The sequence below is a fragment of the Thunnus maccoyii genome, chromosome 14, assembly GCF_910596095.1.
Source record: "Thunnus maccoyii chromosome 14, fThuMac1.1, whole genome shotgun sequence".
Classification (NCBI taxonomy): Eukaryota; Metazoa; Chordata; class Actinopteri; order Scombriformes; family Scombridae; genus Thunnus; species Thunnus maccoyii.
In genome coordinates this window covers 3,907,183-3,930,188 of record NC_056546.1, presented here as the reverse complement: position 1 = coordinate 3,930,188, position 23,006 = coordinate 3,907,183, and the positions used below count along the sequence as shown (strand labels likewise).

The window sequence follows — 23,006 nt, the reverse complement described above, 5'->3', positions numbered from 1 at the left end:
GAAAGAACAGTTGGAAAGGGGGTGAAAATTAGCGTGTCCACCCTGGTGTCATGTTTACATCACTGCCGATCAGGGCTGAAGCTGATAAATACCCCTGACTACTGCCGAGTCATTTGACCCGGGTATGAATGCCGATCGTACCCTTTCACACTGAAGACAAAAGCCAGATGTTAGTGGGTGTTAGTGGGTTTTTTCTCCAGTGTTAAAGAGGTTTCAGACTTCAAGACCTTGATAGGAGGGACAAAAGGATGGGATTAATTGAATTTTTATGCTTGAGGTTGCCATTAAATTTTAATTGATATCTAAAAAGTTACTGTTTCCATTTCATGGTGTCTTCACAATTCATCACAGAACTTCATTGCCAAGTATATAGCCTATATTTAGATTTTGTAGCGTTGTGATTAGCTGTCAAATAAACTTGAATTTATGATACATTCTGACTTTAAATGTAGTGTCTGCATTTTTCTAATGGAAGATTTCCTCCACACATGTTGAAAGTGACACTTTAAATCATATATTTGACCATATATTTGTCCGTCACACTGCACGTAGTTTCATCTAAACAGCTCCAACCAAAGCATAAACAATAAAAGCCTTTAAAGATTTAATATACCTCCGCTAACATACTTGCCGTCTTGTGTTTTCACCTTTTGTCTGACCCCCAACATTTATAAATAAATTGACTTTTCTGTCCCTACGCCGTTCTCATGTGTTGAGAAACGCATTTGTATTCATAAAATGGATCTGACATTCAAAAACGCTTTACTGGTTCAAATTAAAAATGACACTTTCTGTTTCTTTTTTTTTTTATTATTATTGAATGGCATTCAATGCCTGTAAAGGAAAACAAAAATCTCCATACTGAAGCCCTTTTCTGCGTTCAGTGAAAGTGCCAGAGAATAAGACGACAGGTGACAAGAATAAGAAACCGAGTGTTTCTCAGGAGAAGCCGGCCTTCCGAAGTTAACTTTTTTTTTTTTTTTACAGCTTTTGCTTTTTGAACCTTTCAGTCTTGTTGTTGCTCTCGTTCACAACATCAACTCGTCTTCCTGTCATAATAAATTTTAGTCTACAAAGCGAGGGTGGGAACGCTCGCTCACAGGAGAAAGAAAGAGAGAGAGAGAGAAAAGGTAAGACACCGTGGGTATCTTGGCGTGTACACACAAGAAAACCAAAAGGTTGAGAGAAGTTATCCGAGGTGTTGTTTCTTATAGCCTGGCGAGATGATTCAAATGCAGCGTCAAGTAAAATTAGCATTTTCACCAGAAGTTGTTTCTCTTTTGAACACGAGCCATTTCCATAAGCCACAGATGTTCTAGCTGAACCTGTATCTCTTTCTCTCTCTCTTTCTCTCTCTCTCTCTCTCTGTCCCTGCTAGCTAGCTCTGCTTGAAATACACCCTATGTGTGTTTGCGAGCTCTCGTTGCATTATTCAACTGTGGCAATGCTGATTCATTTGTTCTCTCCCTCTTTATAATTACAAACTTCTGCACTCCCTGTCTCAGATTCACTCTTTATCTCCTCTCTGCCACATTTTTATCCTCCTCTGCTGCATCTTTTTTTTTTTTTTTTCTATTTCTATTCAGTAAGCCATCTTCCCCTTTTGCTCTCATTCAGAGCTGCTTTCTTCACCATTATACCCTCTCCTCTCTCATTTCCCGTCATTTTGATTTAATTAGATTTTTTTTCTGGTTTTCTTTAAAACACTGTGGGCATAAATTAAATCACAAAGGACAGAACTTCTTTTTCTCCATCTTCTCTTTTCGTCTCTCTCTCTCCCCTACTGTGTTCTTCCCTCAGGTTTTTTTCCTTTCACCTTATTTCCTCTCCTCTTTTTTTTTTTTTTTTTCCAAGTTCTCATCTGAAAACTCGCTGGATCTCCACTATAGTCAAGAGTTCAAAGAGAGGCGGTTCAACAGAGTATCCCTAATCCACCACACAGTATGGTTTCCTCTACTAGAAAAGCACATATTTACATACCCAAGAGCAGACTTTAATATCCAATAAATATACCGGGCCTGTTTATCATTTTTGAAATATGTTTCAAATTACAAGAAATTGGTCGCCACTTTTTTTGTAACCTCCAACACTTTTCATCCGCCAAAACCTTAACATTTCAAAAAAAAAAAAAAAGGAAATTCTTTGCTTCTCTTTGATTAATGAGATCCAATTTGCACCCATTTGCGGCAGCTAATTTGCGTCCCTCCAGGTCAGGTTATTAGACGCGAAGTGCCAGCCCACAATTTTTGCTTCACTCATAATGATCAGGCAGTGCTAAGTAGGCACCTGCTTGACAGTTTCCCCCCCCTTCACATTCACATGAACTCTTTCTACACCTGATTGGACACTGTCAATGGTGGAAAAACAGCAGCTTTTATGGAAATAGTTGCATTTATCATAAGTTTTCCCACCAAATTCAGTTTATAGAAGCATTTGAGGTGACAAACTGGCATTTGGATCCACACATTGGGAACATTTTTTGATTAATAGGGAATGACGAGAAATAGTTGTGAGATATTTGACGTTTTACAACTCTGTCAAACTTTCTGCTCTAAACTTAATAGATCTGTCAAGTGTGCTGGTTCTTGAAGTGATTTTCCCTCCTACTCTTTATTCCCATTTCAAAAAATGTCTTTAAATCACCTCCTCAGTATTATTTAACATAGAAACACAAGACTCTCCTGGATAATGCAGTGATCCTATAGGTTTACATTATGACTGCTAGCTTCAATCACTTCAATTTTGTTTCTGAGAGATTATGTTTTGTTTGGGATTTGGGTGGACGGCTAAGAATACCACAATAACCAAGAGCCTTGGCCACCGTTGCTATGGAGAAGAAGAAGCCAGTCAGAGGCGCCAATCAGATTGTAATGGATTCAAAACGCTTTGACACGACATTATAGTTGCCGACTCATGCTGCAGACTGTAAAATCGGTTTTCTCAACACCATAATCTTTCGCTTCCACTCGTTGTTTGTGGCACACATGACCAAATTTTAACATCTGTGATTGGCTGTTTCTTGCAGAAATGAACCTTGGGAGTTGTAGTTAACTTGTAACCCAAACTTGTACCATTGACTAATTATCAAAGATCCAGATCATTTCGAACACAGATGTTCATCTTTTGTACTGATGATTTTACCAGAAGACTTTCATGCCGATGTCTTTTTTTTATTCATATTTGTTGGATTATAAGATCTTTTTAAGATATTATAACACAACCATGTGACCAAAACTTAAAACACTTTATATTTTGTCTCCTGAACTCCTGAACTAACATGTAAAACACCTTTATTTTTCAGTAACTACTTGAATGGACATATTTTTTTTTTCTTCTCCTACAAATTTCATCAAATCTTCAACAGTTTTAGGGCATAAAAATATTTGGATGACCCAGAAAATAATTCTATTTTTTGTTGAAAATACAAGTTACCTCACGCAACAAGCACACTTTATTCTTTTCCTTAGTAGTATTTTACCGCCTTGTTCAAACAGTCATCAAGAGACAGAGGTTACATCATCATCTAAACACATGTGGTTACGCTCAGTTCTAAATTCAGAAGCAGCATACAGACTTCCTCCCTAAACACACTTTTAAGCTCCTGACTGCATTTGGAAAAAACATGTCAAAATCAATGAGAACAAATGGATCAAGTATTTCAGGCATCAGCCTACATGCCACAGATATGATGAAACTGCCCCCCCGAGGAAACTAAAATGACATGAATGGAAGCAGCTCAATACAGAAGTGAGAGAGGAGTGCAGCCAAAAAAAAAATCACATTCCTGCACAGACAGAAAAAAGTCCTTTAGACGTTCGATTACATAACGGCTTGTGTGTAGATAATATAATTTACCTGCTACAGTATGTTCTCTATGCCTCGGTCTTTTCTATTTTTAATAGCATTTCCAATTATCTGGTTTTCATCTGTGTTCCACATGGAAAGAATTAAGAGAGGTTACTGCCTCATGCGGTGTTGTTGGACTCGGGGGTAGATGAAGATGAGAGAGAGAGAGAGAGAGAAGTAGAGAGCGTGTGCCTGAAGGCTTTACAAGGCTTTAGTTTTTAGTTAACAGCATCGAAGATTTAGCTGTACCTTGTGCTATTACGTGGCATTAGCTTCAGGCTATTTCCAGAGTAAATGTCCTTTTGGACGGAGCCTTGCCTGTATTTCCCATGAGGGTGGGAAAAATATTTCATGATTAAAAACCTCACATCTGATCTAATCGTGCTCTCCAAAGATTAAACTGTTGACTGACTGACTACACTGGCTACTTTTTTTTTTTTTTTTCTCCTGTGTGGACGTTTATCAAGATAAAAACAGACACTGATTTATGCACTTCAAACTGCTTAAATGTCAATGTTCCTGTAATTTCTTGCAAAAAGGGTGATTATTCTGTCCTCGCTCTGTGTTTGAACACACGGCTCAGCAGCAGAGTAAACACTCTCCTGTACCGACGACAGGAGATGAACAAAGAGGGATAGCAGTAATTTAATCTCCATTTATAGTACTTTACTGCAATTAAATTATGAATTATGGCTGGTGTATTTAAGATGTGTGCAAAGCAGGGACTCTACTTGATTTGTGAGGCATTTTAAGACTTGAGAGAACTTGAAGAGGGAAAGTGAAAATTCAACAGAGATTTGAAACAGCTCTGTGAAACGCTCATTGTCAAGAAAAACAACTTGTAAGATGCATAAAAGTCGAGGTCTAATATATGTTTTTGATCCTTAGCAGTTGTGGCAGATATGCTTTGTCATGGAAGTGTCCTGAGGTGCGTGGAAGTATATAGTTTTTGTGAGAGGACAGTGCAAGCAGAAAGTCATTTGTGATATTTTACATTGATATCAACGTTCTTCCAACTTGTCTTGTGGGAAACATAAACGTCTGCACCAAATTTCATGTCTATTGTAAGACATTTCCCTCTGAATCAGAACTGTCAACATGTTGACGACGCTAGATGAGAAGTCAGAGGGATCACCAAACTCATTAGAAAATATTCACAAGGACCACAAATATCTGTGACAAGTATAATTAAATCCATCCAAACGTAAATAATGACCTGAGCAAATTACTACATGAATAATTGATTAAAAAAACAACATCTCAAAATGAGATAAACAATGAATATATGAGGATCTTGGGATACATTATCTGTCTCATATTAGGGATACTTTTAAATAGTTATTGATGTCTCAGGTGTTTGTGACGGGATTTTATATATATTACAAAAATATCTGGACAAAGAGCCCCCTAATATCCTCATGTGGTATGAAAAACTTGTGTCCATTTTTCCATTGGAAAGACTTTCATATGTGTTAAGAGGCACTCTTGAGGAGTTTGTAAGGGACTGGTCACCCATAGCAATATACTTGAAAGAGGAATGGTCATAAGTATGGGGGTAACGGATATAACAGTTTAAGTTCATACAAACAGGTTGTGAATACTGCTGATTTTTGTTTGTTTTTTGGGTTTTTTTTTCTTTCTGTATTTGTGTTTCCTCTTGTGTTGTGGTTTTTATTTATTTTTATTTATTTTGGTTAAATTAATTAAAAAAGAAAAGAAAAAAAGAAGTTTTACAACCAGAGTGGAAATACAAAGCCTGGAATAATAAAATGTTTCCACTGACCTATAAAAACCTCAGCTCTTGATGCACATATTTCATGTATTAAGATGGTTTTGCATGGTACCGTCCTCTATGTGCGTCTTCTATGTTTTAAATGGCCACATTTCAGATTCCCCTTCAGGGACAATAAAGTTAAACTTGTGATGTGATCTGGTTGCTGCAGTCTGCTCTCGCATAAAAATGTTTCATAGGATTTGATGCCGAATGAAAGTCTATGGTCCAGGTATCATCGGATAATTCGTAATTCAAAAACCAAAAAACAAAAACATAAAAAACGTTTTTGGTGTCAGAATCAAATAATGATAAACCGATCAAACCCGGCCCGTTTTTGGTTTTCGCCGATTCGTTTTATCATTATTCCTTTTTGGATTGAATATTGAACGGGTCTGCGGACATAAAGCCAATTCGTTTTTGCGTTTGAAACCAAAAACAAAATCACGTGATCTATTCCTTTTTTGTTTCCAAACGAAAATCCAGAAAACCAGATTCAAAAGTTGTGCAATTTTGTTTTAGAAATCAAGTATTTTTGTCATGTTTTGTACGATAGCGGAAGCGACTACATTAGCCTAGCCATGATCCTTGGCGACTGTTGCTATGGTGAAGATCCGATGATACCCGGACCATCTATGACTGAAACTTTGCATTTTGAATCAAATGATAATGTTAAGACTGTGTGACTTCACTACTTTATTTTGGATTATTTCATTTTTCTATGCACCAAGTGTGTATTAGACAACATGCTAAGCTGCTAGCACAGCTAAAAACTACTAAATTTTACAGACACTTAGAAGGATCTTTTAACAAGTGGTATATCCAAATTGAATATACACAAACTAACTTAATATTTACATTTACTTTTTTGTCAAACAATGCAACAATCTGCAGATTTCTGTCAGGTTCTTCAGATAAGTGTAGTAACTAGATTAAATCCAAGAGGACATGAGTTGGCTCCACAAAACATCAGTTGCTAAAAAAAATTTCACAAGTTTCTGTCATCACTCGGAGACTGAAGAGCCTCAACGCCTTTTAAGTTCTGTCAACGAGAAACATTAAGCGCAACATTTCTCTGACGTCGGCTTCTGAAATATAGTGAATATCCGCCGCATGCTTTATGTGATAACAGAATAAACAAGATTTCTACTTTACCTCATGTTTCCTTTCTAAAACCATCCAAAAAGAAAAAAAAAAAAGATACAGCTCTATTGAAATCAGGATATTAGTCATCTTCATTGACAGAAACAACCTGGAGGACACCTAAACACAACAGATGACAAATGTTCTGAGGAGTTTAAGCTATCTTGTTGCAGCAAAGAGAAGGATTGCTTGTCCCTGCTGGGGGGGGGAGGAAGGGAGGGGGGAGGATTTTCATCTTATCAAAAATTCTCTCAGCACAATCGTCTCAGTGCCACATTCTGTTCATCACACCGGGTTTGATATTTGGTGTCCCTGAATAGCACGTATCGTCTGGCTTCATCTCGTGTAATCCATTTGCTCCTACAGTACTTGACAGTTATCATCGCTGAAGCCAGTAGCATACAGATCTGGGAGCCTCCATGCATAATACATCAAGTGTAGGAGCCATAAGCTGCCTTCTCCATTCGCTCTTCTCCTGTAGCATGTGAAGCTACAGACAGACATCATGTTGGATGGACAAAAAAACACACACACACACACACACACACACATATACACACACTTCTTGTGAAGATTGCCTCAGAGAAAATAAGCCTATTTCTCTCTGCAGCAGAACCAATATCAGCAACAACAACATAACCATCATCTGGTCTACCTGTGTGTGTGTGTGTGTGTGTGTGTGTGTGTGTGTGTGTGTGTGTGTGTGTGTGTGTGTGTGTGTGTGTGAGAGAGAGAGAGAGAAACCCATGTTCAACTATAATCAGATCAGAGTCACTGACCTGTTGTAGTCTCCTGTCTGAACAACAAAAATACACACCGAGTGACCAAACCCTCGTAAACTCGCAATCTAATACAGCCGGAGTTGTTCTTAACACTCTGGCGGAGGTGTTGATTCATCTTTTTGATTATTTTTAAGTTTTAGTTTGTGTTGGTTTTGTTGTATCTCACTGAAATGTGTTTCTAATATTACACTCCTCCACATACTGTACCATCTTCATTGTTTTTGTCTCTGTACTACAGCGTATTGGATTTGATGTTTAAAGTGCCGACTTTTCCCTTTAAAGATGTTTGGGGGGTTGTTTATTAGATGTTAGATGCGATTAGGTTATTAGACACAGTTCAGATGATGTCAGTATCAGGTGATTTGATAAGATGATTTTGTCTCATTAGACAGTCAGATAGCACTGCTCGCTTCCCATTTCCAACTGCGAGTGTCAACTGCAAGCCGCGACACTTTTTTGAAAAACCTTTAACGTTGTGGTGTTTACTGTTGCCATGGCAACAAAGGTTTTTAACAGTAATTTGTAACATTCCTATGGGTTGTTCTGAAAGTCCTCTGGTCATTCATACTATGGCCACTAGATGGCGTAAACATAACTATAGCTTGTTTCTTGCTTGATTTTAGACCTATACTGTTGTTTCATTATTATAATTATATTTAATTGTGCTGGTGGGATGTGTTGATGTTGATGTGATGATAATATTAAGGCTCATTTGCTGGCACTTTAATTTATAAAACAATAGTAGTGGTTTTGGCTAATAAATCATATGGAAAAACATTTTATTGCATATAAAGAGGAAATAACATGCATGTTTCCAGGTCTATGTTTTTGATATGGGGCTTCACTGGAATATCTTTGCATGCTTTAAAGATGTTTGGTGGTTGTTTATTAGATGAGCAGTGGAGGACTGGTAGCAAAAACATAGACCTGGAAACATGCATGTTATTGTTATATATATATATATATATATATATATATATCCCGATTTTAGGGGAGTGCAGCAGGACAATGATCCTAAGCACATAAAATTGTGTCCCAATTTTATACTACATATACATTTTATACAGTCTGTACAAATGTTGGTAGTACGTGTTTGAAGTTAAAAATGATAAAAGACAGATTTGCAGCTTTAGGACGTCACTGCCAATTACATTTGAAAAACAGCAATGTATTTTTCCAAAGATATTTATTTATTGTTTTTATTTTTTATCTGTTTTGGTGTTTCTGGGTCTCACCACCACCCACAATTATTTTTTCAATTTCTTTTGCAGCTGTGAGCATCTCCTCCTTTCCCTCTGTGTGCTACATTGTAGGACAGTTGTGTACATCAACAGCACACTCAAAAAATGAAGCGTACAGGCCTCAGCAGAGCTTCAACAGGAATCCAAGTGTCTGATCCTGATGAATATCAATAAATGATGAGTTTATCTTAATTTAGAATTAGTGAAGTGAGTTTAAAAAGGGGGCTACAGTGTCTACACTGTTAAAATGTAAACTCACTTCAAATCAGAGCTGAAAGGCAGCACTGCAGTTGTTCTCCATCCCCAAAAGCAGTTGTTTGTGAAAGTCTTTCTGTATCTTCCTATCTACTGAAGGATGAAAAAGCTACTGCCAGCAGTTCCCACAGGATAGATGCAGAATTAACGCCTGAATGTGGGCATCCACAGCGGCTGTTGCGGATATAAACCAGCAGAAGAAGCAAATAAACATTGACCTCTCAGGCTATGCAGAAAAAAAAAAGAGTATTGTCAAGCTGACATCTAGAATGATATGTTTAATTTACACACTCTTCCACAGCTGACATATTCATTTCCATAAAGCTGAAGGTGCAAGACCTAGGGACATCTTAAAAAGAGTAAAGTATGGAGCTGGAGGCTGTCATATAAGCCAAAGAAAGGAGGAAGAGTACAGTACAATCAGGCTGGGACTGAAAAATCTACTTTTCGAAAGAGCTCCCAAAACTTCAAAATAAATGTGACTGCTGGGGCAACACTGGAGCTAATTATTTCAAGGAGGTTGTGTGGAGGAGTGCATAGTGAGCCTCCAGCCAATATGAAAAATAGGAATGATACACAAAGCCTTGGGCCAAATTGATCTGATAAAGAAATGACCCAGTTCAGTTGGGATCCTCCAGAAAAGCAATATTTTTGCAAAAGCATCTACCAAAAAAAAAAAAAAAAAAAAACGAAGTCATAAATCCTTCAGCTGTACCCTGAAGTTCTGGCTCCCTAAACAAGATATGATTAATCAATAAAGAAGAGAAGTGAGGCACAAAGTTAAATATGAACCACTATGCAGAAGAATGATGGACTGTAAAAGAGCAACAATGCTGTATCTGAAGATGTGGAAAGTAAGAAATCTTTGCATTGTGTCATATTTTACATTGTAAACTGTAGCAACAAAAGGTAAAAAATAAAAAAATAAAAAAAGTTGCGGAACAAAAGCCTCCTACACACCTTCTGCCACCAAACTCATATGAATAATGAAAGAGAAAAAGGAGATGGAGGAAAAGGTGCCATTATGTAAGCACTGAAGGTAAAATGAAAGAAGGGAAAACAATCTTGGCTGCAGAACCGTCTGCACTCAGAGTACTGACACCGGCGAGGAATAATAATCACCAGTCACAAGACAAAAAAAAAAAAAAATCTCAAAGTTTTATAAGCTATTTTCTTAACTCCTACAAAACAAGAATAATTTGTAGCAAATTGACTATTTGTCTGACAAAAAAGACAGAAAATACCATTAAAAAGTTTTACCTGAGGGGAACATTTTGACTTTTTTTTTTTCTCCTCCCCACACTAGAAACTTGTACTGCTGAATAAAATATGGTTTTATTTTACCTCTACTCGTCCTAAAACCAAGCATCATTTCCACTGTAGTTAGTTCTACATTGACTACCTCTAGTTATTAGGTTGGTTATGTGTGAGTTATTTTTTTAATCAAACCATCTATAATTAAAAAATAAAAAAGCTAATTAATCTACAAAAGAACCCTGCTTATATTATCAAATGTAATATCTGCAGTTTGTCTTGTTGCTTCTATGTTTCACCACTGCATACTCAGGATTTACAGTAGGATTTACTACCACTACTACTCGCCTTTTTTAAGTAAATAACGATGACTTCCACAGATCAAGGAGAAATGTTTTAGCTTATATGGAGCTGAAATGGTTCATGTAGAAAATCTATTATTGCTTTAGATGATCAAAAGTGGCTCCTCTGCACTGTAGGTTACATTTTAATATGTAGCAACAACAAATAATATCCAAAACTTGTGGGATTAAAAAAAAGCCATCCGCACAAGAAAAACAATAGTATAGATCTAAAATTCAGGCCAGCAAAAACAACCTATTGTTATATTTATGCAATCTGGCAGCTGTAGTAATTATGATCCGTGGAAGTTCAGATGATTATATAGTATAATGTGATTTAATAAGATGATTTTGTCTTATTATGGGTAGGTGGGTTGTGTGAATGGCCAGATAGTTAAATGGCAAAAAGTGGACCTTGCTGCAGGAGACCACTGTTCGCTTCCCATTTCCAACAGCAGGTGTCATGTATCCAACCGCAAGTCGGGACACTTTTTTAAAAAACCTTTAACGTTGTGGTGTTTACTGTTGCCGTGGCGATGAAGGTTGCGTAACTTTAAGGAAGTATAAACCATATTTCAAGTGATCATTTTAACCCAAACCATGATCTTTTCCTAACCCTAATCAAGTGTTTTTTGTGCTAAACCTAACCAGACCTTAACCACAGTGTTGTCACGCCATAAAACATGTAATAATTATCTTTTAACAGTGATTTGTAACGGTCCTATGGGTCAGCCTGGAGGTCCTCTGGTCATTCATACTATGGCCACTAGATTCACAGTTAAAAAGACTAAATTATTTATGCAGTTCAGCCTCTGAATCAAACAGGCTGTTTTAGCTCTTGTCTCTTTAAGGCCCGCCTCCTAATGAGCCCACTTTATTCTGATTGGTTAGCTGCCAGCTCCGAAGGCTATGTAAACAAACAGCAGAAGTCGGATTTCACATCTTTTTCTCCCAAATCTGATCTGAAATATGAGAGCGGACAACTTGACAACAAAGGGGCGGCCATTTGTGGGCGAACAATCTGACATCAGTTCGATGTGGAAGTAGAAGTAACTCTGCAAACAAGGCGTTCAGAGCAGACTGAAGCCCTGGCTTTTGACTTGAAGGTGGCCTTTTTACATATATTCCCCTCATGTTTTGGAACTTTAACCATGTTTAACACAGACATTTTACATTATAATAGTATATAAATGACAAACATGATACGTCCCCTTTAAGCGACTCCATGTTCCTTTCCTAGTGGACAAATCTGAAGCATCTTTAAGACAAATGACTGCTGACAGCACAGACATACGGTTTAGACAGCGACACTAATCAGTAGCTGCAAATTCAGGGAGGCCACAGCGAGGTCTGACAACTTTGTCACATTTCTGTTGAGCTTTCATAGTTCAGAACCCCCTTGTCTCTCTCATCTGTCACATTCCTGCGCCACACACACCTCTGTACTCAAACAGAACCACATGGAGAAGCGGTGACGAAACTGAAAAACCTTCACCGTCCCCAGGGAGGTGTTAATAAGAGAGGAATGTAAAGAGACGGCAACAAGGACTTCATATTGAGTTAGTCGTGTGTCATTGTAGATGATCGATTTTCTGCCGTGCAGCTAGAGGAGAGGTGGCACTACCTCAGTGCTGGAGTGTGTGTTTTGTTTCAGTTGTGTGTGAGAAAGAGGCAGAGACCTGACTGCTGATAAGAAAGGGATCAATATGAGTCTATAATGACTCCCGTGTTCACACACAGAACTCTATTCACATCACTAAAAGCTATGAGTACTACTCCATCTCATTTTTCCATCCATCTGTGCTCGTAGCCACACGAAAGAGATCGTCAAAAGGATACGGACGGGTGACGAATTAAAAGAAAAACCTTAATTAATGAGTAGAGACATAATGAGTGCAGATGCTTCCACACAGGTGCACTTCATGGTACAATTAAGCCATTAACATCCAATTACGCTCTGTGGCATGTATACAAATGCCGAGCAGGCCCAGTTGATTCTGATTTTGTATCAAGACGGCAAGAGGAGGAGATCGAATCAGTAAAAAGGTTCGGAACTTGTGGTCGTCAGCGCACGTTTGATGACCGTGATGCTCGTGCATTAGTGCGATATGTAAGGAAAAACAGAAGAGGGACTCTTCTTCAGGTGACTGAGAACGTCAACACAGGACGTGATCAGACTGTGAGCGAGAACAGTCCATCGACGATTACATAGAGAGAGATATTATAGTAGGGCTGCAGTGCATAAACCCCTCATTACAAAGATGAACGCAGTGTTCAGTGGTGCAAAAACCATAGGCGCTGGTCTACAGAGATGTGGTCAGGTGAGTCATCCTTCACTATATTCTCGACATGTGGGCGAGTGCCCGAGTGGTGTTCTCCAAGAGAACTGTACAGGTCTAAATGCTTGACCCCTACAGTGAGGGGATCCTGTGGTTCTGTTAGGCTGTGCAGGGGGTTTTGTTGGCATGGTTTGAAGCCACTTGTTCCCTTAGAGGGAAGGATCACTGCAAATCAACACAAAGTTGTTGTGAGTGATCACTTTTATCCTATGATGAAACATTTCTATCCTGATGGGAGTGGTCTCTTCTATGATGACAATGCCCCAATACAATTCATAGGACACGAAGGCTCACTGAATGGTTTGATGAGTATGAAAATGATGTGAATCATATGCTATGACCTTCACAGTCACCAGATCTCAACCCAATTGAACACCTCTGGGAGATTTTGGACCAACGTGTTAGACAGCGCTCTCCAACACCATCATCATCCCTCCAGTAGAGTCCAGAGACTTGTAGAATCAATGCAAAGGTGCATTGAATCTGTTCTGGCAGCACATGGTGGCCCAACACCTTACTAAGACACTTTATGTTGGTTTTTCCTTTAATTTGTCACCTGTCTACACAGATATAACCTCTACACGTTTCACCCTACAGCAGCTGTTTACAGTCCTGACACAAACATAATCTCACTTCCTGAAATTACATCTATTCATTTAGTAGAACAGTTTTTGACTAGAAATGTCTTTGTTTAGTTTGATATTGGGCAAACAGTACTGCAGCAAATACTTTCTAGACTTTCAGTAGCAAAGTTAGTTGATTTGCATGTATCTTTCTAAACTGCCGACCAGTTAAAGTAAAGAAAAAAGTACTTAAGTCCTTCACCTCAGTAAAAATAGAAATACAAAGATGGAAAAAATACTCAGATTACTACAAATAATTGTCCTGCATTCACAGAAGTGAAAGAGTGTACTGGTGCATAATTTTATATAAACCTATTTCATGTTTTGCATGTGAAATTATAATCCAGAAAGTAACTCATCAATACCTTACAATTATACTAAAACAAAGTAAAAAGACACATTCAAACAGACCTAAATCCCAATCCCTGAACACAGTCTGACATATATAACTTCCATCCAGTTTCATTTCTCTCTCTCTCACCAGTGCAGTCCTGTGTCTGCCACTCCAGACACTGGCCGTAGGGGAAGGAGATGATGTACGCCGAGGAGTCGACGCATCGCTGCGTACTTCCACACCACATGCACTCCATGGCCTGGCTGGTGCAGTTGGCGCAGCTGGTGCGCAGAGCGCAGGGCGTCCTGCAGGGACGAACGCTCTGACTCTGCGGGCTCCCTGAACAACGGGACAAACGAGGAGAGGGTCAGAGGCAAAGGGCAAGAAAATGATGTGTGATAATAAAGATATTTAAAGATAGTTATATCATGAGATAGAAGTTCAGAGTTTCCCCTCACACTAAAGTGAGTTTATGAGTTAAATTTTTCAAGTTAATGCTGTGATATAGCTGATATTTTCTCATTTAGTTAGCTGCATCATACAGAAAAGGATGTATTTAATACAATTTTCACTTTTTCCCTCTTTCCAACCTCTCAGTTTGTCCATATTAACAGCATAGAAAATATTTGTGTATTTAAGAAATTTGAATAACCAAATTACTGCTACTCTTGTTATGCTCTAAAATATTTCTTCAACTACATTGTCCCTTTTCTTCGTCCACTTCTTCTTTCTCACCGGCAGGTTTTTCACAGATCAGGCCGTCTGTGGTAGCGGTGCAGGGGTTTGCTTTAAGTCCGGCCACCTGCGCTCGCTCCAGGTAGGCGCAGAAGCCCGAGTCGCTGGGCTCTCCGGGTAACCAGCGCAGACTGGTGTTGGTGAACGGCGACGCGTCCTCCCAGCCCCAGTACGACACGTTGATCTTCCTCAGGCCAACCCACGGAGATAACGTCTGCGGGCGTAGAGAGAGACGGAGGATGATTTAAATTCTGTTCGTTTGTTGTTTTATCAGTCTGGAGCTGCTATGAAAGGAAAGCTTGGACAGGATTTATTCATACTATTTTCATTCCTAAGAATAAACTGAACACCAAAGTTCAGTGCACCTGAGAAGCAACCACTTTCTAAACCAAATGTGGTTTAGCTGATACAAACAACTCCAGGATATGCTTCTAGCATCAAAATTTAAAAAATGAGAAAACACAAAATAGCTAGATCAGCAAGATATTAAAAAGGGTAATCAAGTGTTTTTTAGCTGCAAATTGTATTTCTATAACCCATAGTTTTGCATTTGTGATTATATTCATATTGTTCTTTTATATTCACAGTAATTCCAATTCATTTCTGACAACAAAAACAAGAAAAACGAGCCCTAATTATTTAGAAATGTGTCCTGCACACACAGCGATGGGAACAATAACACAAAGTGTGTGAGCTGCGTCCACACAGTAAAACATCAGAAGGCTATTAACTACAAAGTTTAGCCAGAACATAATGTTGTGTTTTACATGAAACTGGATCCTAAATCAAACTTTCTCCAAATTACCGTAATAGTTGTAAAAGCAGAAACTCTTTAGATTCACAGCAACAAGAAACATTATTAAAAGTCTACACACCTCACAGATGATTGAAGTGCAGTTCATTTTTAGCTTATTTGATAATAGAATAATTTCAAGTAATAATCAGTTTCAAAAGGGCCGATAAAGATTATGAAAGGCTGTTACAGTTTTACCTGTTAGGTATCAAATATATTCACCCGCAGCTGTGATCTATTACAGGAAAACATGAAAAGGCTTAAACTTTGAGGTTCAAGCATCACCGAAAGCTTGTGAAACTACTAAGAAAACATTATATTAAATGTGTATTTATATCTGTGTGTGTCTGTCAGAGGCTGCAAATATGCACAAATGCACTTCTACTAAGCATCTCTTCAGGATGGAGGAGATATAATTGCATTTTTGCAAGGAGAGTAAATTCAGGCTTCAGGATATCAGGCTTCTCAAGAGCGGAATGACAATCGCAAAGATTAGGAACCATCATCATCTAAAAGCATCAAAAGGTAGTTTAAAAACAGGCGCTTCTCAACTAGACGGAGAAGGAAAGAGACGCACACATTCTTTCAATTACCGGTGTTCAAATATCTGCTCACGTTTCTCCTGACGCTGCACATTCATCATAAAGTTTGTCTGTGTGTGTGGTCAAACATGTCAGAGTCTCGTTTCAACCATAAACATCACAAGTGGATATTTCAGTCTATATGTGTGTGTGTGTGTGTGTGGGGTGATTGATCTGCTCAACTAGTGTTTGACAAATAGCTCATTGAAAAGCAAAGAATCGCACATAAACTGTGTTAAAACATTAACAGCTGTTTCTCAGACGTCTTGGTTTACTATGATGTGATGATGAAGCTGATTTTTGTGCTTCATGGACGGCAAATAATAATTATGACCTTTTTTTTTTTTTTACCTGCTGATATCAAAACTACGTGTCGCGCTGCCAAAAATATTTTTTAACACGTCAGAACTTTGAAATTCTAATTACCTTAAGTTGCATAATAAAACCTCAACATTTATTAAACCGTCTTCACATCTTCATTGTGATTTTTCACATCACACCAGTTGTCGTTGCCATATGCAAATACAGCAGAACACACTTCTTTGATTAGTTGCTGATATACACTCACGTATAAACAACTCAATATTTATGATCTTGATTTCACACATTCTGTGGCATCCAATAATAAATAATGTTATATTTATGATCTTAAGGTGACATAATGTCTGGCTTCTTATAATAAATCACACTGTTGTAGCAGCAGTGTTTCTCTAGGTGTATTATGTCATAATGAACTCTGGGAAGTTGCACATCAGTTGTCAATATTAATCAGCCAGGTGTTAGTTCTCTACAGGAAATATAAAGGCAGCTGAAAGCTCAGATATTCAGATGCAGCTATTTAATTGGAATATATCTATCTATCTATCTATATATATATATGGCTTATACATATAAATGACAAATGCTGTAAGAAAATATTGCATTTGTTTGTTTCTTTACTTTGAGTTATGCCCAGCCTGATAAGATACAGGCATTTTTTAACACTGATGCAGTACTCACAAGCCATATACTGTACATCAAAAGAGTTATTGGTCATCATCCACTTCCTATTAACACGTACGATTAGAGATAAGTGACATAACGCCCATAAAAATGAGCTGAAGCTTTGGCTTCGGCAGTGTGGTTAAATCAAAGTTAAACTCATTTGAGTATGAAATCCTGTCTTTGTGTTTCCACTGACTGTTTCCTTACTGAGCTGCAGAGGATGGATGGATGGATAGTAACACATTTCATACTAAACTTTTAAAAATAGCCTCTTGCTTTGTCTTAATCAGGCTGCTGCTGAGGCTTCATTAAGAAACTAATGGATTTTGTCTATAATTGGACGTGACCTTGGGATCACTTCATGGCCAGTATGAACAGGAAGACTGATTACAGCGATCGATAACTATTTGAACCCACATGTGAGTATTAAAAATCTTCAACTTGAAACCCTATCCTTTTAAATAAAACACAAGATGCTTTCAGCTTTGAACCACCACTTGATTTGTCACATAAGCAAGCCAAATGTAGGTATTATTAGTGTGTATACAACATGTTTTCACCTCAATGGCTTACTCAGTTTTTGATGAAAGTTACTGTAGTTTAATTTTCAAGACCGACATCTTTCACTTTTAGATGTCCTGTAGTTGCTAATTATCACAACTTTTGAAATTATAGCATTATAGTAGCTATCCACTGCACTTTTCCCACATGTGAACAGCTTGAAGTAACCACAGGAATTCAGTATTGGTGATATGAGCTGTGTAGGAAGGGTTCCTAATGACATTCACACTGTTTGCCTTCATACTACTTTAGGTTCATATTCAGGAGGATCTTAATACACATTTGAAGTTTGGATTGTGCATCATAAATGCCACAAGAATTTCAAAAGACGGAGAAGCCAGAGTGGATAATAAGTAGGCTACCTCACACCAACAGTGGAGAAGTCTTGTCATATTTCTTTTATTTATGAATTTGTTTATTACACCACCCACCTTGTCTTGCAGCTGGTATTTCTGTAGCTCCTCCAGAACAAAGTTGACCTGTTTGTCTGTGAGCAAAGAAGCAATATTTCCTCCCAGGTTCTTGCAGTAGTGCTGGGCGTTATCGTAGCTCTCTCTGCTGGAGTTGATCCTCAGGCAGGCCTCGCCGACATGATGCCAGCCCTCTCCACACAGCTGGCCTGCACACAAAGGGCACACAAACAATCCCTTTTACACCTTCATTACTCATCTTAGCAGGCATTCTGGGTCGACAGACAGCATAAAATCACAAACAAGACTTGAGTATAAGTCTTAGTTTGGCTAGCAACTTTTATAATGCTCATGAGAGACCAGGAAACATTGTTATTGTTGGATATATTTGGGTATAAATGTTAAGTCTGACTGATAGCATATTGAAATACTATTTAGCATTAAGCTAAATTCTGAATGACAACACACAAGCACAATTAGCAGGATAACTAGCAGACACAACATTAGTGACGTTAATATTTAGCTTGCAATGTTGCTAACACACCTACAGTTTTAATACAAACTACACATTAGCATGGTAACTTGCTAGCTAATTTAGAAACAATGTTGTGTAATGTGTACCATGTTATCATGTAAGCATACCTAAAGTTAATATTAGCTTGGAATTTTAAGCATGTTAACATTTCACTTGTAATGTTAATCATTTCCTCATGTTAAGATGCATAGTTAGCATAGTAACATGCTAAGATTTAACATTTGTAATGCTTATAAAGTTTCAAATTTAATTTGCCATTTGACTGACTGAGAAAATGTTGGACAAACAAGCACAGTACCATAAAGTACCATAAATTATACAAGATGTCATTTTATTCTAATTTTAGGTTGCTTCTTTAATGTCTGGCCAGAGACAACAGATAAAATTAAGCTAACCGTGGCTCTTTCACAGCACTTTTTTTCTGTTGGTTAATCAGCATTGTCCCTGTCAAATAAATTTAAACAATAACGGAAAGGGACTCTGAAGCACATTCAGCAGAGGATAAAAAAAAGTGTTACTTGGTTGAGGTGAACGCTTGTGTCATCAACAGGTACAGGCATAATTCAGAAAACTAATCCATAAAAGGCAAAGCTGGGAAAGCATTTAGTTGTCAAAACAAGCTAGGAGGATAATCTGGCAGACATGCTAGTAGAGGGCTGGTACTGAGACTGATGAGGAGCAGGTGTATAGGTCAGGTGGAGAGTCAGGTGGGGAAAACTCACAGAGGGCGACTAGTGGACAAGAGGGAACGACACTGGAATTTAGAGTTGATATGACGGCTTGGACAATCAACGGTGCTTCTCAAATCAACAGACGATGGAATTACTTTAAGAGAAATGTTTCTGGTTTAATTAGTTAATATGTAATTTATCATATTGGATGTTGGATTGTTGATTTATGCTGTTATTTCAGATCAAAGCAAAGCGTTCTTGCTTTGTACTCACCTGAATCATCAGGGTTACAACAAGAATTTAGAAATATGTTGCACATGGGATGAAGAATAGTGAATATATCCGTGGTGTGAACTTTAACAAAGGCTGAGTACGACAGGCAGACCAACTCATCCATAAAAACGCACACATGCACTCATTGTTCTTATCAGAGTCACTTGGTAGCGTCTTGAGGGAGACTATAATAGTAGAGAGACCGTTCAATTAGCCAGAATGAAAGGGAAGAAAAAGTCATTCTCCTCCACTGAGCACCGCTGTTTATTTTGGACTCCAGGACTGATTACATTCACAGGCCCATAATGGCTTCCATCGCCAACCTTTTCATGCTACAGAAAAGAAAATACCTGCCTTCCTTTATTTTTTTCCCCAGGCAACAGAAATGGGCAATAATCGAATGGAATGAGATGAGAAAGACAGATGAAGGGGGGGAAAAATTGAGGAATACAAAAATAAATAGATAGGTTAGGTTACGGTCTTTGTGTAAAAGCAGAGATAAACATGTCAAGCCATTTAGAATAATTAGTCATAACATGGTGTCTAAAGAAAAGGCCACAGCTGCCATGGACATGGAGCTCGTTTCCATTACCGTAGTTCATCTCAGCCACACTGTTTCTTCACATAAAATATAGAAGCTTTGTTTCTTGTCTTGTCATACTAATGGATTCGGAAACATGTACACAAAGACTTACTAATATCATTTCCAGTGGTACTGACCCATTGAAAGGATCCATCTTAAATAGCGTCCCCATATCTCTCGTTCACCATTATGGACTCAAAGACTGGAGAAGAGACAGGATCATTTTGAACTGCACCACCAGCAGCACGCTGTCACTGGCCACCAAAACTCACGGTGATGTGGGAAAGTTTAGAAGTTTTTAACAGTATGCAAATGTCATTTGATGCAGGGTGGATGACATAAAGTAGCTTGAAACACAATGAAGTAAAAAAAAAACGATTTTTGCATTCTCTGGGTTCCCAATTATCTATGATATAACTCAAACAAGCTCCAGAGACTTGACTAAGAAAAACAATTCACAGACAAGGCAGCATGAATCTGATAAATCTTGCCAGCCTGTGTGTGTATGTCAATGTATTACACAGTTTTAATGAGACATATTGCAAACTTAAATATAATGCCAAGCAAGGTTGTACTACTATGGTGCCACTGCCACTACTGTAAGAGTAAAACTGTCATATTTTTCACATATTTTTTAGAGTTTACAGTGTTTGCAATGTTTAGTTGATATTCAGTCACAACTAGGTGGCAGTATTCAGGCAGCTGGTAGTTCAGGGTTAAGAAAAGGTAGAGGAAGAGAGAGATGGGGGTCACACACCCATGTTGCTTACACTACTATGTTTTGCACCAGTATGGCAGCAAAGTCAGAAACTAACTGGCCAGTCGGAGTAGAGTATGCAAGTTATGTGCTCAATGGTTAACAGAAATCTCAAAAATGTAAAATGTTAAATTGATGTTTGTCTCTTTGTTTCAACCCATACTGATGGAAGATACACCAATGTAGAATCTGTAAAAGTCATACAGTCTGCAGGACTCATTGCAGCACTTGGGAGCAACCCTACAAAACACAAAAGTACAAGTGGGACAACCTAAAACCCCCTGTAGATTCATAATTGGGCTAAATTTGGTCAACAATTTTTTTAGGTAGTAATTAGCGGTTGGGTTAATATACTGTATTCTAACTTTGATCTTTGTTGTTGTCTGTATATACAGTACATGATGAATAATGTCGTTCACTGTTCCCCAGAGCCCAAGATGACGTCCTCAAATGTCTGGTTGTGTCCAAAGTTATTCAGTTTACTGTCAGAGAGGACTACAGAAACCAGAAAATATTCACATTTAAGAAGCTGGAATCAGAGAATTTGGAAGTTTTTTTCTTAAAGAATGAGTGAAAACAATTATAAAAATAGATGGCAATTAAGTTTGCAACTAATTGATTAATCGAGTTTCCCATTTACCTCTCTGGTTTCTTCATGTGCTGCTGTAATGCTAAATTTCCCTCCTGGGATCAATACAGTTAATTCAGTTTGAAAAGTTATACTTTCAATGTATAGTTTAGCCCAGTCTTTAGCCCTGAAAATCAACAAAACTATAACTTCTACCTCACCTACCTCACCTCAGCTCAACAACAGAGTCGATTCAGAGTTTAACAACCAAACAGGATCTGAGTCTACGGGGCCTTGATATGGACAAGAGAAAAAAGGGCAAACACAGTAACAACCTCTTCTTTGAGCTATTGCAAACTTGCCAGTTCTAAGCAGCTAGCTAGCATGCCTCCAGCACAACACCACATAGTGTAGCATCGAACAGGATCAGCTGTGGATTCAAATAGCAAGGGTATTTCCTTCGCCCTTAGTCATGCTAGCGCCAGAGTCAAACCGAGAGCAGCTCTAGCTAAAGGCCCCCACAGCGTGGAGCGGAGCATGGAGGACTTTGTAGGACTCGTTTGTTAGTCAGCCACGGATCCATATTCAGAACATCCAGTAAACATTTCTAATTGGCCTACTTCCTTTTTGCAACTGAGTGGAGAGCGTATTTCTAAATGTGTGTGTTTCAGAATGTATGCTAATCCTGTCTGTGTGCGTGCCTGCATGGATGTATGAGGGTGTTTATTTGTGAAGACCACTAAGGAAATGCAGCCTGTTAGTGTTGGAACATGCAAATACTCCCAATGTGTGTGTGTGTGTGTAAACATATTACAGCATTCCTTCAACAGCTTTTTGAAAATAATTTGATCAAATTATGTTTAATACAGAGACAGTGAAGCAGGGAAACACAGCGCTGCCAGACTCTTAATAATGTATCAATTATCTGCATCCACTCCGATGTCAAACTGATCCATGCTGCTTTTGTGAAACCATGTATGTGTGCATTTGTATGTCTTTTATGCAAGACTTGTTTTATGCATATGTAGATCCTCAAGGTGTTTTAATTTAGCTGCACAACACCTCAACCTGCCCGAGGAAGCGGATTAGAAACCAATTCACCAGTGCCAAGTTGTAAAAAAAAAAAGTTTCCTCAGTAGTTCTGTTAGGATTTTCTTGGGAAAAAAATGAGCTGCATGCATTTTGTTTGAGTCGTGTCCTCTGGAAATATCCTTAAATAAATGCTGTTTTATCTGTGAGCATGATTCAAGTTTGTAATGAATTCCTTAAAGTCAGATGACCAGATTTTACCTGCAACAACTATGAAGGAAAACACTTTCTAAGATTCCTGCAATTGAGACTTGAATTATTTGGTTTAATTGACATATGAGCATTATGATAAAACCGTTCATCACTTCTGACTGACATTAAACACTTTGCATCATGTCTTTTCTTGTGGCATATTCATTTACACTAACTTTGACTTCTATTTTAACAAAACACAAACAATAATTATGGTTTGTATTGTAATCAAGATTTGATAAACTGGGGAAAAATCACACACAATTCTTTGTTGCATTGGAAAGTTTACAACAAGCTATTTAAATTATATACTTTACCTTTGTTTTCACTTTTTGAATTAATACT

General features: G+C 38.1%; 1 protein-coding gene across 3 annotated transcripts in view; it reads right to left on the bottom strand.

Moving 5' to 3' along the window:
- Positions 1 to 23,006, bottom strand: part of atrnl1a (attractin-like 1a) — a 320,080-nt gene that overhangs the window by 216,109 nt on the left and 80,965 nt on the right. For all 3 annotated transcript variants that reach the window (XM_042432657.1, XM_042432659.1, XM_042432658.1), the window contains 3 exons: positions 18,015 to 18,202; positions 14,665 to 14,878; positions 14,077 to 14,268 (listed from right to left, as the gene is read on the bottom strand). In XM_042432657.1, coding sequence (XP_042288591.1) covers positions 14,077 to 14,268; positions 14,665 to 14,878; positions 18,015 to 18,202 — 594 coding nt within the window. The remainder of the gene's footprint in view (positions 1 to 14,076; positions 14,269 to 14,664; positions 14,879 to 18,014; positions 18,203 to 23,006) is intronic.